Source organism: Myiozetetes cayanensis, unplaced genomic scaffold, assembly GCF_022539395.1.
Source record: "Myiozetetes cayanensis isolate MyiCay16 unplaced genomic scaffold, myiCay2020 scf3, whole genome shotgun sequence".
Classification (NCBI taxonomy): domain Eukaryota; kingdom Metazoa; phylum Chordata; class Aves; order Passeriformes; family Tyrannidae; genus Myiozetetes; species Myiozetetes cayanensis.
Genome location: NW_026087521.1, coordinates 59,920,279 through 59,937,871, shown reverse-complemented (window position 1 = coordinate 59,937,871; position 17,593 = coordinate 59,920,279). Strand labels below are relative to the sequence as shown.

Here is a 17,593-nt window from a genome sequence, read left to right as displayed (position 1 = left end):
CCGAGCTCCTGGGTCACAGCCAGGGCACCCGCGCCAGGGACCTCAGCTCTTTCTCACCTGCTGACAGGGACAAAGCAGGGCTGAGGGGTCCCAGCTCATTAAGGCAGAGTTTTCATGGGAAGTTCAGTCCACATTAAGCTGGAGGGACTTTACTGGGAGGTTGGTTTTTTTTAACAGTGTGTTAAGACTGAGCAATTTGCAACAGGGCTCTTTCTTTCCCCACTCAACTCACCGCCCTATGAGCAGCTCCAAGTAGAAAGAAAACACAGACACGGGCATAGAAACAACTAAATTATTACCCAGATCTGTTGTTGTGCAAGTTAACATCTCCCATCACCACTCCCCTTTTGCTAAGTGTGACAGCAGATCACAGCTGCAGCTGCCTCACCCCATGCAGATGTTCATATTGATACAGCAAAAAAAAAATTATTACTTAATAGCATTGCTTACACTGGGATTCTTCAGCTCTTAGTCATTCTCCAATTTGAGATAGAAATGCTAGACTACACATTCCTGCTTGAATTAAGAGTCAAACATCATCTGCTATCACAGTCACTAATGCCAGAAAGAGTTAACATAGCAAATGCCAGTAAGATAAAATGTCTTGAATAGCACCATCTTGGGAAAAGGCTAAACACCTAATCCATCCATGCTGAATAGTTACTATTCTGATTTTCAGAGATAAATATTCTACCTTAATAGATTTATAACAATAGCCATTATAGACAAAGGCTGACAACCCGAAAAGGGGTGCATTAGAGACACTGCAGTACCGTTCTTCCTGGCCTTGATGTTTGTGAAGTGTTTACAAGGCAGAATGCACAGCAGAATACACCCTTCACACCTTTGTGACAGAGCACACATCCACCATCAGTCGTTTTACAAAGCACCTACCAGTTTTTAAGCATTTAATCTTCGTATCTTCATAAAATTTTAAGGGATCGGGGTTTTTTGTTGTTTTGTTGGGTTTGTTTGGATGTTTTTTGTTTGTTTTGATATTTCTTAAATAAAAAGTGGGGATTCTTCCCCAAATACATGGTGCTGGGTATTTTCAAACAGTTATACTGGAAGAACAAACAAAGTGAGAAAGCACAAAATCTACATTACAAAGAGTTCCACTCCAGAAATAGTGCAGCAGCGCTTCATCTCTTCCATACCAGCCATCCTCACAGCTGGGAGAAAGTCTGTGTTTACAGAACTGTTGTTTTGTTTTTAAGCGTGAACTTGTTCTTAATTTTAAATTCACGTCAGAGTATGGCACAACATAAACCAAACAAGAATATCAAGTGGGAATACTGATGGAAAAATAGTATTGTGTGAATAACTAACTGCTCAGCAAACCTTCCCCTCCCTCACCAAAAAAAAAAAAAAGCCAAATATTTGCTCAATTGCATATTGCATTCTTTGCTCAAATACTTCATAATTTGAATTTAAAAAACAAATCTTGATTCTCTTTCCTGAGTACCTCACAAGAGATCAGAGGGCCCAGCAGAAGGCATTTACACCACCTGACTGGATTAACCTCAGCAGCAACCTGGAGAAAAAAACAGCATCCAGGTCAGTGAGAACACAGGCTGCAGAAGCCATCAGTCACCTGAAATCAGTGTAAGCAATACCTATTTGGACTGTGACAGCAGCATCCTCTCCCAGCAGGCTCCTGCTGCATCCCAAACATTGGTCAGTCCAAAGCAGACTGCTTGGCCCATTTGATCAATATTTCATTGAGGAATCACCAGTTAAGCGAGCGCTTGGTTTCATTGTTTCATTACAAATTGCTCAGCCCTCTTGTCTTTCAGTCACAAGAGACTGGAAGCACCTCTGACACTCCAGCAGCCCTGTGTGAGGAGCATCCGTGGCGATACTTGATTTTTTCCTCGTAACTATAGTTACTGTAACACAGGTAGCACGGCATCACATCGCGTGCCACCGCACGCCAATCCGTTTGTACATGGAAATAGCTGTGCATGGAAATGAGCACAGGCTTATATAGATGCTAAGGGGAAAATGCAAATTTATACAAATAATTTCAGTCATCCGTGAAAAGCAGCAGCCACTACACACCCATGACAGTTGAGCTTTGCTTTTTCCTTTTTTTTTTTTTTTTTTAATCCTGTCATTGTTTACATAGAATGGTGTTTCAGATTAAGCCCCCTTACCCTTCCACATGTTAGTCTTTAATGTGACAAGAGAATACCAAGAAGGAGGTGGACAGAGAATTCTTCTAGCTTTCATGTTGTACAACCTACCACTCACACAGTTTCAAAGCACAATTTGACTCTGTTTGATATAAAGCTTGGTGTTGCTTTTGGCTTTTTTAATTGCTAGATTAAAAGATCCCAGAATTATTATTGCAATTAGATGAATAAAGTGACTGTAAAGCAAAGTCAAATTCATGCTCCAAGAAGGAGAGGGGGTGCCCTCATTCTCCAAGGCTGACATATTTAAACATTGCCTCTGAATACAAAACAAGAACTGCTGACATTTTTGTATGAAATTGTGAAGGTTGTTCTCCAGCCAGAAAACAAGTTTTCTTTACAGACCCACGAAAAAACAGACCCCTCCCCCAATACTATATGCTACTAAGATTTAATTTCTGTTCTATCACTTGAAGCACTAAGATCTAGCAAAGTCCTTCAAAACAACTCTACTCAGACTATATGGCAAGAGAACACTCTTTCCATGTCACTCTTTAAACATCTGTTTGAATGTTCTGATATTATTTGTCATGGACTGGGTAGGTAGATGGAGGTAAAAGCTAACCCTCACAACCTCAAGGGAGCATGTTTTCAGCCAGGCACCTTCACCAAGCCTAGGACACCCTAATGAGAGAATTCTCAGATAAGCTATAATGATCAGGTTGCTGAGTAAAATTCTTCGACTCCAAGCAAGAAGCACAAATGGAGTTGTTAATATTTTGATATTGGTAATGTAATAGAAGCTTCTTCCAGCCATGCCAGTATCTGCCACACATTAGTCATCTCCATAGTATGTGACCAAAACACCACAGTGCAGGTCTACTGTTTCACTGACCAAATTTGTTTTTCCTCAATGCAACTTTTCCTACCATACATATTTTTGCTATTTTCTGGTCAAGAGGTAGGTAATGAAAAAAAAAAAAGAAAAAAATAGAAAAAAAATTGTAGGTTATTTACACTCATGAACTTTATGTAGGTTCACATACTTCAACTACAACAATTCCTCTCCATACACACAGCAGGTGGCTGAAAGAGCTACTTGTCATCTTCTTCCCATGTATGTAAGTGGTCCTATACGATCTCAAACAGCACCAGCCAAACACCACAGCATTAATGACATCAAGGTGCATGCACTGTTTGTTTGGGTTTTTTCCTCCTTCATTCACATTTCTCCTTGACTCCAACCCTCATTGCAACAGACCAGCAACTGCAGCGGGGAGCAGCGTGCCAGCCACGTATCCAGCATCAGCCCACACAGAGGCTTTGCAGGCTGTACACTTGCCAGCATGTTCCAGGGACGAGCTGGCATTAAGGACAACTTGATTAGACCCTGACAAGAGGGTGAAAGAAGGCAGGCAAGAGAGGCCTGACACCCTTGTTCCGCCGGCTTACGAGCAGCCCAGCCCCTCCCAAAGCAGCTCGTTTGGGAGTTATTCCTGTGTCAAGCTCTGCACTGGCACGGGAGAGCTGTGGGCAGGGTGTCAGGGCACTGGCACAGCTCCTGCAGCACTGGGAAATGGCTCTGGCGAGGACACAGGAAAACAGCTGAGCAGAGAAATCAATACTACAGTCACGCACTGCCCTGAGCAATCTGACATATTTATGGTTACTGCTCTTCCAGTCTCAGAGGGGTGGGTACTGCCTTCCCCCAGATGCCACCATCCTCCAGCACCCTGAGGACCAGGGCAGAGATGGACATCAACGCAGGAGTCTCTCCACTGGCAACAGGGACCTCCACATAAGGCTCAAACCCACTATCTCCACACCCTCCCTACCAACACCCAGCCGTGGTGAGGCCTGATCTGGCACTGCTGGGCTCTCCAGGATGTGCACACCTTTGCCTTTCAGTGCTCCTTGCCCGAGGCAGGAGGCTGCAGTCCCGGGGACCCCATCCCTCCCCAGCCACCGCACCGCTAAGCTGCCGGGATGGGGCCAGCACTGACTTCAGGCTGACGCGCAGGAACAAGATTAGGGCTGGATTTAGGTCGTTCTTATAAAGGACAGCAGCTCAGCCATTCTGCCCGCCAGCGCTTTGATTACTACTGCAGTTTACACTACGTGAAGGAAAAAGGCTACCTACTGCAATGTTAACAGAGCAGTTACTGGGACTGTCACTGAGAAAACCCTTCACGTACACTATCACACCTCCCTCCTGTGTGCTACTGCAACAGCCACCGGCAGCGAAACAGCCTCTGAGCGGGCAAGAGGCTTTAGTCCTTCTAAGTGGAAATTAAAACATCAGCTTATCTGGCAAACAAAGTACAAGAAATTCTCTTTGGTTTAGCATTATTGAGCCAGTGCTGTTGACAGGAATAATGATGTTTTTCCAAACCAATCAATATCTTATTTTCAAAGAAATACAGTATAAAAAAACCTTAGATGAAGGTAAATGTATAATAGAACAGTCACACCACAGTTGGGGGAGCATTTAAATCCAGTGTTTCTCTGGCATATATAAAAGACAGAGAATGAAAGTGCTATTACTAAAACATAAGAATACACCACATCCATTAGCAATTCCAGAAATAGTCTGTAATCCAAGTGAGCAAGAAAGTTACTCCTTATTAAAGGCTATTGTAACTGGAGATCATAGTTGTCAATAATATTGACCATTCTTTATAAAAAGCACTGTTTCCTTTGGCTGTAGTTCCTTTGGCTGCAGAAATCCTCCTACAGGAGCTAAGTCTTCAATGTATAATTCAGAATTTTTTAAAAAATAAAATAAAAATCTTTGTGGTATTACAATGGAACTCTGGTTTTCCCCAGTAGCAAAAAAAAAAAAAAACCAAAACAGAAGAAAAATATATTAAAACAAACAAACAAAATTATAAAAAAACAAACAACAAAAGAAAAATATATAAAAAACCAAAACATAACTAAGAATAAACCATTACAGCAACTATCTATGCCGCCACCTTTAAAGATGTAGAAGAAAGTAGAAACATTATTTCTATTTCAGCATCAAGTCAAGGTTGCCCAAAAGCAGTGATTATCTCCATACTCCTTTAACTAGAAAAGCAACACTTTGGGTATGCAGAATAATATTTGGTTTCACATGAACAAAATATTAACCCAGCTTAGATTTTTATCAAACAGGTTTTCTGAATATATACTGTTATTATGACAATTCACAGAAAAATGACAGTTACTTCAATAATGCAGCTACTCCATCCAATCCCTGATCCACAAGACCTGTTTTTTCCAAAAGTCAGAAGATTTAGTACTGTATTTGAGCAGCACTTCTTAAGAGGGGCTGGAGAAATGCTTGAATTTCATCACTCCAACTAGCCCTACAACGACCAGAAATCATAAGCAATCTACGTCAACTGCTTCTGAGGAGCAAGTTGAGTTTTGTTAAGTTCTATAGCATAAGCCATCTCTGCCTCCACTCATACCACTCTTGCCCTCATCCAGGCTACTTAACACAGACAACCCTTCCAAAAATGCTTTGTGCAAATCTGGACTGTACTTAAAAACGAAAAGCAAAACTCCTGCAGCCTGCTTTATCATTTGTGTCAGTTGAGTAAGTCATTAAGAGGAATCGCAACCGTTCAGATATTCCTCGGTAAAGGGAGATTTCTCAGTCTATTTCCAGTAAACTAGGAACAAACCCAATTGCCTATTTTCAGAAAAGCCATGGACACAAGGTGTTGTATTGCTGTAGTAGTGCCACCAAGTTTTCTGGCAGAGCACGTCGTGTGCTGACTTGGCACGAAGGAAGCACAATGGAGAATGGTGCAGGATGCGCGCAGACTCTGCAAGGAGCGAGCACGCAGGTGCCAGGCACACACAAGGACAGAAAAGTCTTTTAGCTTTCTAAAAATAAGAGCCTACTAGATAAGAAACACAGTCAGCCAGACTGCAATATGCCTTGTTTGGATTTTAACATTTCACTGGGGGGAAATTAGTTACCAATATCTGGATATTTGTAGGGAAACAGCATGAAGTAGAAGCAGTGTTTATTTTCCCCAAGACATTCAGCAGTTCCAATGAGCATGAACAGTAAGCACTCTCAGCTTTGCTGATCATAAAAAAAAATAATTTGATCTTAAAAATACAGTGATGAAGTTCTCTACAGTTTTAAAGTATACACTGAATGGGACAATAAGACAGTGAATCTTTATGCAATGGCCAAAACTAGACAGTGTAAAATACGTTTGCTAGACAAGATACAATAACTACAATGTCTTCTCACCACAACCATAGTCTTGAGGTAATATTTTACAGCTCATGTGTAGAAAAAAACTATAAAACTTTTCATATCACACAGCAAGAAGGCTACCACAACTCCACCAATATTCATGTTCTAAGACATAGAAAGCAGTATCCAATATGGCCCTTCAAGCCCCAGTTCCTGGGGTGGCTTCTGACACCTCCTCTTCCTCCCAACTGCTCCACCAGTAGCACCCTCAACAAAGCACAGACCAGTCCTTCCACTGTGGAACAAAACACTCATCCCTAATTCTGTACTTTCCTCTAGAGCATTAAGTTACTTCCCCAATAAAAGATATTTTATTTTTAACTGAGTCACACGGTTTTTGGATTTTTCTAAACTGTAATTTCTGACACATCCATGACATACTACAAAATTTAACTTGCTCCCCAAGCAAAAGGTAAAGGCTGCTAGAGACAGAAAAATCTTGTGCCTTGCACACACACTTACAAAGTTTATATGGTATGACAAAATATTTGTTAGAAACAATTCAATGAATAATTAGGTCTTCTTGTTAAATGCAATGTTAAATATTTACTATAATGGATTCATTTAAGCGCATAATATTCCAAGGGTGAAAGTCTCAAAATGGCTTTACCTGGAAGAAATAGGCATGTAGAGGAAAGTGAACTGAAATTTATTTTCCATCAGCCCTGAGCATGAGAGGAAAGCTCCCTTCATTCTATTTTAGAGGAGTTCAACAGGGCACTGAAACTAATACTGAAATTTTCACGCTTTTCAAGGTATTTCACATCAAATACCCTGCTTTTTTTATGACCTCTCCAACTACTAAGTGCCAAAAAATCCTTAAATAGTTTCCTTTCCTCCCACAAGTCACTAGAAATTATTTGTTTGTTTGTTTTTTCCCCTTCATCCTTGACCAAGAGCTTTGTGATAGTGCCACAAGTGTTTTGACAACATCATAATCTATATGCAACTTCACTGAGTGCCTGGATACACTACCAAGCTGAGTAATAGGTAAACAGCTCTTAACTTCTCAAATGAATTCACTTAAAAACCCCAAATCAGCCATATGAAAAGCCAGCTGCGGAACAAGTTGCTACAAAAAAACTAGGAAAATCTGTGCAAGAAAAATAATCTAAGCAAAATGAACCATCTGCTTGGTGGAAAATTCTCATCTACCAAAACTTATTTTAATCACAGAGCATCCAGTGGAACAAGAACTATAGAGCAAGTTACCCTTCCTTAAACCACATCAAAACCTTATGCAACTTTAAAACCTTGATTTTATTTCTTTTTCTGGACAGACCTATCAACCCTACAAGAAGAATTAAAAAGGCAATTCTTTGCCCTGCCTTCAAGAGTATAATTGAAACATTTTACTTCATGTCAGATGCAGTTGATGAGGATATTTGGTGGGTTGGTTTGTTTGTTTATTTTAACTGCAGAGAGGTTTTTATGGAAAATTATTTTTGGCCTAAGCCATCAGGCAAGGAAAGCCTCCATGCAGGGGTGAGTCCCAGGCTGTCCTCAGAAAAGAGAGGGCACAGGTCAGGGAGCTCCCAGATGACGCCAGAGCTGAATCACCAACAGCTCCACAGCACACCATGTTCCCCAGGGAGCCGCCTGTGTCTCAGATGATCACCATCAAGTCCATTTGAAAGCTGAAAATCCCTCGAGGATTTTGTAACTTCTGCTTCTCTGTTCACAGGAGAGGCCCTGGGGCCTCCAGGGTGGCACAAGAGCTCTCTCCTCTTGTCTCTTCTCATGCTCCTTTGCTCGGCCCCAACAGAGTTCCACTCAGTCAGACCTGGGCCAAGCAAGGCCCTTAGTGTATGCTGGCTAAGGGATTCACAGGTTTGGAGATAAGCAGGTTCTTGATGACTTTTTTTTTTTGCTAAACTGGGGATGATCTGTGCAGCAGCTTAAGTCACAGCCACTTTTCACTGATGCCATGACTTACCTCAACAAGCTCTTTAAGCACTAGGATAGCAAGACTTAGCTATCACAGCTACATAACACTGAAAGAACAGCATCATTTCTTTCTACAAAACGTTTTAAGAACATTTTTAGAAAGAATAGCCTTCATCCGTGGGTTTCCTATGATACAACAGACTTTCTGTTCCCTCAGGCTTCTTTCTCTCCACCCATTCCAGCAATGAATTCAATCCTAGTAGCTTGGTTTTTGAAACCTGTAACACAGATTTCTAGGTGGGTTCTCACTACTGCCTGCCTACAGTGGCATTAGTACTCCCCAGGTTTTAACAGAAATGTTTTCTCAGCTATATCTCAAAACAGAGTTGTGTTTTTTTCACAGCTGCATTATATTTGTGGCTCCCAGCACTCCCTGTTCCTCCCCAGCATTTCCCACTGCTGAGCTCCCAGCTGATAGCAGAAAGCTCTTGTCACGAGTCCCTAAAAATACAACATTGCTCAGTGGCAATATTAAGTCCCATCATATTTCTGTTACTCTGCTTCTTCCTCTATCATATCCCAACCCTCCTGGATATTAAGAATGCCTCCCAAACTGGCATACCAAAAATGTTTGTTTGCACAAACCATCCTGCTGGACCTTGCCTCTTACAAAGACATTGCTTTAAAAACAACTACTTTTGGTAATTTCTCTTTGAAATCATTCATAGCTGCATTACATTGGATAATGGGTATATCATAGATGTACCAAAATGTCTTTCTTTTACTGAAAAATGAAGAAGGAGATGCCTTTAGCTTTGAAATCTGCTTAGTGTTGCTGGAGCAGTTCAGCTAAACCTACCGAACGACCACGAAAGATGAGCCCCACAGTCAAGGCACTGCACTGCATGAACCCACCGCACCCAGGCTGTCCTTGAGCAGCACTCCCTAAGAACACACCTGTGCATCTCACTGGGAAATGGTGCAAAAAAAAAAAAAATCAGCAAGAGACAAGTTTGAGAGTCTGGGTACTCATCAGGGAAGACACAGCCTGCCAGCCAGCATGGCTTTAAAAATAGTTTCTTTTTGGATAGAAGAGTTAGAGATGACTCAAACTTTACGCAGCTGAAACCCCAATGGGTCACATCATGCAAATCAAACCCTGTACACCATCAGCTGGGAGATGGTCACGAGCCAAGAGTTTTCTACTAAAAGCAGCAAAACTGAAAACATACAACTGCGGTCACTAGAACATGTGAAAGACTCCCAAAACAGAGATTAAAGCACATTTGGCTAATGCTGCAGCTTAGAGATCCTGGGGTTACCTCCAGCGTGTGCTCACTGCAAAGGGTAGAGATTTAGGTACCTGCATTAAGATAAAGCTCCTTGGAAAGTCAGGTATGTTCATCCACCCCTTTTACAGGTGACAAAAACATGAACTTCAACCAGCGTACATTGACCAGTGACACAGATCATCAAGTCTTTGTCTTACACAACTTGACGCCAAGGTACTTCCTGATGCAATAGCTGCAGAGACCTCACCAGGATCCCACAGGCAGGCAGAGGTGCTTGCTGTGACAGCACAGCTGCCTTCAATTTGAGCCAGGCACAGCTCATTCGACTGCAGTGCAGGAATGGTCAAACACAGGCACCTGAGCACTTCCAAACTCGTAAGTCCGTGAGGAAACGTTTAGCTGCCATGCAATTAAGCCCTGTTATTAAGCCTGAAGTCGATCGAATTTTACATGTAAACCCCTTAGTTTCTTTTACATAAACAAAAGTGACACTGAGGAAGAACTGCTGCCTTATGCCAACATAATCGGCTCATATACAGTCATGAACCCACCAAAAATAAACGTTTCAGAAAATGTGTTAGATTCTATAGCAATAATTTTGTTCTCTGATTCCGTAACAATTTTGGGGTGGAGAGGGATGGAAGGATGCAGAAAGACTATTTCTGAACAGACATAAGATGTGAATAAACCGACATAATAAAGATGCGATTCCATTAATTTATTCAGTTCTTCCCAGATCCCTCCCCCTCCTTTCCAGTGCAGATAGAGAAGAAAATGCAGCTGCCCCGACAGAAAGCTTGGTCATTCGGCTCCCTCCAATTCCATAACCCTCGGTACCCTCCTCTCGCCAGTCGCACCCCACCGGCCGCAGCTGGGCCGAGGGCGGGCGAAGGCTGCGCGTCCACCACCACCACCGGGGACCAGGGCCAGCGGCGGGTCGGCGGAGCCCGGCCTGCGGGGGAGGGCGCATCCCGGCTGGAGCTGCCCTCGGTGGGGATGCTTCTGCAGCCCCTCCGGGAGGATGCTTTATCCTTCAAAGTCGCCCCCCTTCCCACGGCTCCCACCGGCGCGGCGACCCTCTCCTCCCCTCGCCCCCCTCCCTCCTCGGGGGGCGCAGACATCTTGAAGCCGCGCATCCCAAAAGCCCGGCGGTGCGGGCGCGGGCGGAGGCCTCCCGGCGGCGGCGCTCACCTGCCAGCTCGTCGGGCTCCAGCCCGCTCTCCGCGTCGATGCCGCACAGCACGAAGTAGTGGGCGAAGCGGCAGGGCGCCGCGCCGGGCCCGGGGCGCCGCTCCCGCTCATCCCGCCGGTTCCCGGCGGCGGCTCCCGGCGGCAGCAGCGGCTCGGGCCGGTCAGGGCGCGCCGCCCCCCATCCCCGGCGGGGCCGCGCAGGCAGCAGGGCAGGCGGGCACCGAGCGACAGCGGCTCCGGCGGGCGGGCACCGGCGGCCCCGCTGTCAGCTGAGCGGGGCGGGGACGGGCGGGAGGCGCCGCACGGCCGGACCGCCCCCGCGGGGCATTTAAACCCTGCGCGACCTTTCCCCTGCCCCGCGTCTTAGCCGGGCATTCCGGGCGCGTGGGGTGCGGGAGAGTCCTGTCCCCACGCCCCCGGCGACTTTGTCGCGCGTTTCATCCGCAATCCTCGGGATACGTGATTAAAGCTTAATCTTCCTTCCTCCGTAACCCCCCCCCCTCCGGGTGTGAGCTGGGGAGGTTGGCTTTATTTAAATAAAAAAGGAGACGGTGCCACTTCCTATCGGGAATGTCTTTGCCCTCCCCAGGAGGGAGCTCCCGGAGCTCCGCTGCCGGAACGGGCCGAGCCCCGCCCGGTGCTCGGGCTGGGCTGAGCGCTTCCTGCGGCAATCCTGCCGGGGGAAACGGCTGCTGCTTCTCCCCACCCGAATGTCGAAGCAACAACCACCGCCCGCAGCGGATGGCTTTTTGTGCGTGCTCCATCCACGCTCCCAGATGGATGTCGCCCTTATCACGTTAACTTGTAGGACGGAGTGCTATTTCTTGGCTACCCGCGCTCCTTTTCACAGCAAAAACCTAAAATGTCGCTTCGTTCCCAGTTCAATTAAGGTTTACTAACCATTCTTCCTTGCCGCGTCAAGGAAGAAATCAGCGTTATTTTACCCGCATTGCTAAAACTCCTCTCTTTAGGATCACCCGATGCCAAAGTACTTGCAGCTCTGTCTGGGAGCGGCACCTATTTTTAAAGGGGCAGAGATGATTCTTTTGAAGTTCTAAGATTTTCTTCTCCAAAGGGATGAGATCCATGCATATGTCAGATAATTCTGACATCTGTATATTGTAAGGAGGTTGTTGGCAGAATTCAATATGCACTTTCATCTTTTTCTGTTTCATCTGTTTATAAGTCTTGGTCCATGCTGTCTGTAATAATTACAATCTCATCCTTTGCTTACTGTAGACTCCTATGACCCCTTTCATTTAACTCCTAGCAGTGTGAGTCAAATCTCTTTTTTTTTTTTATGATTTACATTTGTCCTTGTTCAACAAGTGCCTTTGATAAGGAAATGTCTACAAGGAACCTGTTATTTCATCCAGCATGTGTCATTTTATGGAGGTACATGGAGTAACTATTCCTACCAAGAGGCCACCTAGGTCAGCATCTTTCTCTCCTCATCTCTTCAAATGAACAAGTTCTATGCTCTCTTCTCAGCTTCTTGTAATGTTCTACTGACAGCAGACAAGGAAGAACTAAACAATTTTCTCACGGCCCAATTTATATTAAAAAAATTATATATATAGAAGATCACAATCACCAATTCTTGTAGTTGCAGCACTCAGTAGTGACCTGAACCTTGCTAGATCCACAGAAAAATTTTCCAGGAGACCAGTCATTTTCTCGACTTTGCACTGTGAGCTACGTTGGTTTATTTATTTTGGTTTGTTTATTAACTTGTATATATTTGCTTATTCAGCTGTAAGTCAGATGATAAGAGCTTGACAAGTCAGTCTCTGACTCTCATTCAAATCCAATTGCTCCTACTGTGGAGAAGTACTCTCTTGTTCTGTTATTTATTGTAGGTTGGCTTTTCTGAGGCCCGATGGCATGGGTGTCTCCAGGCAGCCTGAGACAAAAGCAGGGCAAGGTTTTAGGCTTGGCAGATTTGTTCCTCTTCCTGAGGTACTTATATCTCTAGTTGCTATGAATATTTCTCTCAATGTCAATTTGGTTCAGGTTTCCCTATCCTTAACCTCTCAGAGAGTCTTTGTTCCTCAGAACCTGTGTAGTTTAAACTGGGTCAAATGCTAACAAGCCTGTCAGCACCCCCGTGCCCTTAGGATCTGCCAAAAAAGATCAGACTACAGGCCCATCAAGCTCTTTGTCCTAATTCTGCAAGGAAGCCAATGCCCAGTGCTTCAGAGAGGTGGAAAAAGCCTGCTATTTAAAGGTTACATCCCCTCTCCTTGCTGTGACACTGTTGCTTCACTTTTTATTTTCTTCAGTATTCTTCAATGAATTGGAAATCATGCTGCTGGTGATGGATTGCTCACTCCTCCACACAGCTCTACAGCTCCCTGTAGAAGATCTTTCACAAGCTGCCAAGACACATTGATTTTTTCCATTGAAAGCCTCTCCTGTTTTGCTCTAGTATCTGTGGGGTCATGAGATCCTGTAGGATGGAAGGAAGGAAAACCACTAAGATGCAATACGAATGTTTGTAATGCTCAGAGCATTTTGACTTTTGGCTGACTTTCAGTTGAGCAGTTCACAGTGCTGTCGGCTACTTCGCAAGGAGCTGGGTGTGATTAGTCACCTCAGAGAAATGGGAGTAAGGAGGGGTTAAGGATGGACTGCAAGACCAAAATTTAAGTTGTGCTGGCACAAAGTGCAGAAGAGCCTATAGCAGAAGTTGGAAAAACAACAACAGCAGAAGATTTTATAGACAGGTTCATAAAGAACGCAATTTTCATTCTCTGAGCTTATACAAGAAGACTACTTAAACCATGGAAAAGGTGTTGGCTGCCTTTAGGGTCTAAAACCAAATAAACCAGATCACAAGCCATAGGGCATAAAGAGAAGAACATTTCCTCCAGCCCAGTTCATTGTTGCTTAGAAAGCAGATACTGAAGGCACACATTCTAATATTTAATCAAATTATAATACCATTAAAGCAAGTAGCTCATCTTCTATACTGGCCTCATATCTATAAAGATTGAGTTTGAATAAAAGCACACAGCCTTCCTCTGTCACACTGTGTAATTATTATTCATACAGCAGACTTGTAGATAACAAAGTAAAGGATGACTACTTTCCAGCACCTCAGCCATAGGACTTGTGAAGCTTTGATGATTTATAATTCAAAGTTTTTAAATCTCCAATTCCCTATTGTAGCCCATTGTGTTTTCTTAATTTTGTGTATATTCATTGTACAAATGCCCTTGCATTGCAAACACATATAGATGCATTCCACTCCTATCTGCTTCCTGAGAGACTCCTTGGGGGAGAGGTTTCATGAGGCAACTGAAATTATTCAACAGTTTACTGCACTTTCTTGGCCCTTCCCCCCTGGGACTGACCCTATGTTCCTGCTGCTTCCTTCACAAACAAATCTTTAGCCTTGTCTGCCTCTCCTGAGTGCACTCAGCTCACCATCAGAAAACAGATCCCAAAACGTAGGCAGGGATGGAACTATGTTGCCCATTTTCATTCACATCATTGTGCTGCAAGCCAGGCTTCACAGCATGCAGCTCATCCCTCTGCTGAGGAGGCACCTCCACATCAGGACTGGCCTCATCTCTGGCCTTTCAAACCTCCCTTCAGACTAAATTAGCTTTCTCAAGGGCTCAGGTCTTGGAGGGGGGAGGTGGCAACAACACCCCAGACAGACAGGGCACACAGACTTTGAACACCACCTCAGAAACAACTCCTAGGAAAGTCCTGCTGTTGCCATGCCTGCTTTATGGAGGTTTGTGTCCATTACCACCCTGCCCTTTCCTCTTCATATGTTCAACGGCACAGTGTGGCAAACAGCTGTGGTAACTCCTGTCATTTCACTCCACTTCTTCCTGTGATTCTATACCGAGCTTGCAAGATGCACCTCCTCCTGCCGAGCAACTGATTAGGTGAGGGCTTCCTGCAATCCTCCCCCTCCTCCTATGAAGTCAGGAGAAGGATCATATGCAGCCATTACCTTTGGTATGATTCAGTGCCAAGACTCTGAGGCCAGAGACCATATTTTGCTCAGAGTAAGGTACGCTTTCCACTCTCTGGATGTAGAAGACACACATACTGTTCCCATCGCTACCAAGATAAAACCTAATCAGCAAAGTACACTGCTTGGATAAATCACTAGCATGTCATGTGTTAATGGAGGTGTTGTGCTGGGACCATCAAGCTAAAGCACCCACACAGAGATTTCCATCCATCTCTGACAGCATCACTCACTTGCTGCATGACCTTGGCCAAATTGCTCGTAACCTGACTTTGCAGAAGCACCAGCCACCCTTTCGGAAATCAGGTCAGCGCACTCCCTGTGTTTCAACTGCCCTCAGGAAAAGAAAGCAAATTCTGCCTCTTCTCTGCCTGAACATCTGCCAGGCACAAAGCTCTATTGTTCCCCAAGCCAGACCGATGGCTGTTGCACCAAGGAGGCAGATGCACCTCTACACAGGCAGCAGCCCTGACGCCGAGTCCTTCCGGCCCACGCATCCCAACACCATCGTCTGCTGACAGATGCCTTTCACACCGGGCTTGGGATGAGGTGGATATTCAGTGAGGACAGCAAACTGCTGCTCTTCGTTTTGAAATAATTTTTGCTGTCTGCTGAAGGTGTTTGTTTCCCTGCCTCTAAACTCCAATTCCTCTGTTTTCAGTGCTCCACAACCCCAGTACCTTACAAAACCTGGGAAGTCTGCTTGGGAGAGATCCGAGAAAGTAGAAGAGTCTTGTAATATAATACCTGCCCACCTAAGGGATGAGGAAAGCGCTGTGGCCTTCTAGTGCTTTGAAGCACTAGAGCTTCAAAGGCGCCAAAGAGAAAGGCATGAGGGGATCCTGGCGAGTTGCTTGGACCACGTGCCCACAGAAATATTGTGTGCAGTGGCAGGGGTTCAGGCACAGCTGTGTCAGTGGTCTGTGCTCCCAGTTAGATGATCTCTGGCACTGGGAAAGCTTCCAGAGAAGATGCATTTATGCTGTCACATCTACCTGAGTAATGGCATTGTGTTCAAAGCCTACACATAAATATTGCTTGCCTTTATCTCAGCTTCCGAAAATCAGGTAGTCCCATGTCTGCCAATACCAGTGGGAGTGTGAACCAACCCCACAATTTTACCATGCACTCTGGACAAAATCTGTTCATGAACAGCAGGTAATCTCTTCCTCAAAATGCCTTTGGCCTCTGTACAAATGTAATTAGAGTCTGATTTCAACTTCCCTTTGAAGCCTTATTCAGTAAGAAGTGCCAGACACCCTGCATCTACATTACAATGCATCCTAGCACACTTGAAAGCCCAAGGGCATGCCAAAGAAATCCAAATCCACCGAATCCATAGCCAATATACAACATACAATCAAGGACGGATGAAAAGTGTTTCCTGTAACAAATATGCACTGTGAATTGTTATATCATTTAGCAAGGACTGCTGCTTTGCTGCATACTCTGTTATCATATGTGCTCGCATCATTGCAGTGAGGTTATGTTATGAATCTAGGAGCAGTTCTTGCTCATCAAAGCACTAAAGGGTCTGGTTCAATTTCCCTACTAGTGATCTAAACATTTATGTCTGTAGGTTCAGCCAAATCTCTCTGTCACTTATTCCTCATGCCTGACAACAGCACATTGCCTTGAAGTACTTGCTGGTTAAGAGACTTACTACTGACAACGTCGAGACTGTAGCTTTTCTGTGTTGGCTGACTGTGCTCTTGCTTTGCTGGAAATCAGCTCTGAACTCACACAGAGGAGCTCACCCAGAAGGACAGAGATCAAAGCAGTTTGCTTCTCCTTGAGGATCATGTTTCTTAGTGACTTCCTTGCAAAGCAATAGTCACAACTTATTTAAGCCCGGATCCATGCTGAGCAATTCCAGCAGTTCCCATCAAGCACATCCTTTGAGGGTGGGAGCATTTGACACTGTCTAATGTGGCAATGGGCTATTCCAACACCTCCCTCCAGGCTGAAATTCAGCTATTACTGGGAAAACCCAGCAAAAAGAAATATTTTCCCAGCTAAATCAGAACCACTAGCTTCCTGGTGCTCAACACCACCAGGCAGGGATGAAGGCAAGAGATCAGCAGCAGCCTTTGGTGCCAGGCACTGACAATGTGTCTGGCTGCTCCGACTCTGATGTCAGCCCACGGGTGACAGTGAGGGGAACCAGGCTAGAAACACGGCCTTGGGATAGTCAGGGAGAGGAGGATGGCTTGGTGGAGGTCGACGAATGGGCAGGGCAGGACTGTGGGGAGCTCGAGAGCAGACCTGCAGTCATTGCTGGGGCAGGGACTGACAGCCCCAGGGATGCTGAAATACTATCCTGGGCTGTGGGCAAAGTGTGGGGAGGCCTGGGGGGTGGCCAGGGCCAGCAAGACCTGTTAGTGCCCTCAGGACCCTGATACTCAGCACATACAGCTGAGATGTGCTGATTTCAGGGGTGGAAGCACTTACTTTCTTGTTTGGATGGTGACAGAGCCTGTATGCTCTCTTTCTTGGGCCATTTATTCAGACTGAAGATTCATCTACCTGCAGAATTAGTCTACCTGCTCCCCCAGCACCAGGTCACGATGCCACAGCTAAGGAGCTATGCTGCAGGGTCACAGTGACACTGCAGCTTCCACTCCAGCTAGATGAAGCTGCTGGCATGAAGCTTGACATCTCAGCTGATAAAACTCAAGAAGTGACATCACACAGTACAAGATTGGGGTTTTTCAGGCTCCTTTGTTATTGGGAGCCCCGGGGCTGTGACAAGGAGGCATCCAGGCAGCTCCATGTACAACCTGCCCAGCCCTGCAGGGTAGCAGATCCAGCTGGAAGCAAGCCCCCTCCCAACAAG

General features: G+C 45.0%; 1 protein-coding gene across 1 annotated transcript in view; it reads right to left on the bottom strand.

Moving 5' to 3' along the window:
* Nucleotides 1-10,892, bottom strand: part of DENND5B (DENN domain containing 5B) — a 113,527-nt gene extending 102,635 nt beyond the window's left edge. The window contains 2 exon segments of the mRNA XM_050323695.1: nucleotides 10,767-10,862; nucleotides 10,865-10,892. Coding sequence (XP_050179652.1) covers nucleotides 10,767-10,862; nucleotides 10,865-10,877 — 109 coding nt within the window. The 5' untranslated portion in view covers nucleotides 10,878-10,892.
* Nucleotides 10,893-17,593: the final 6,701 nt, after the last annotated feature.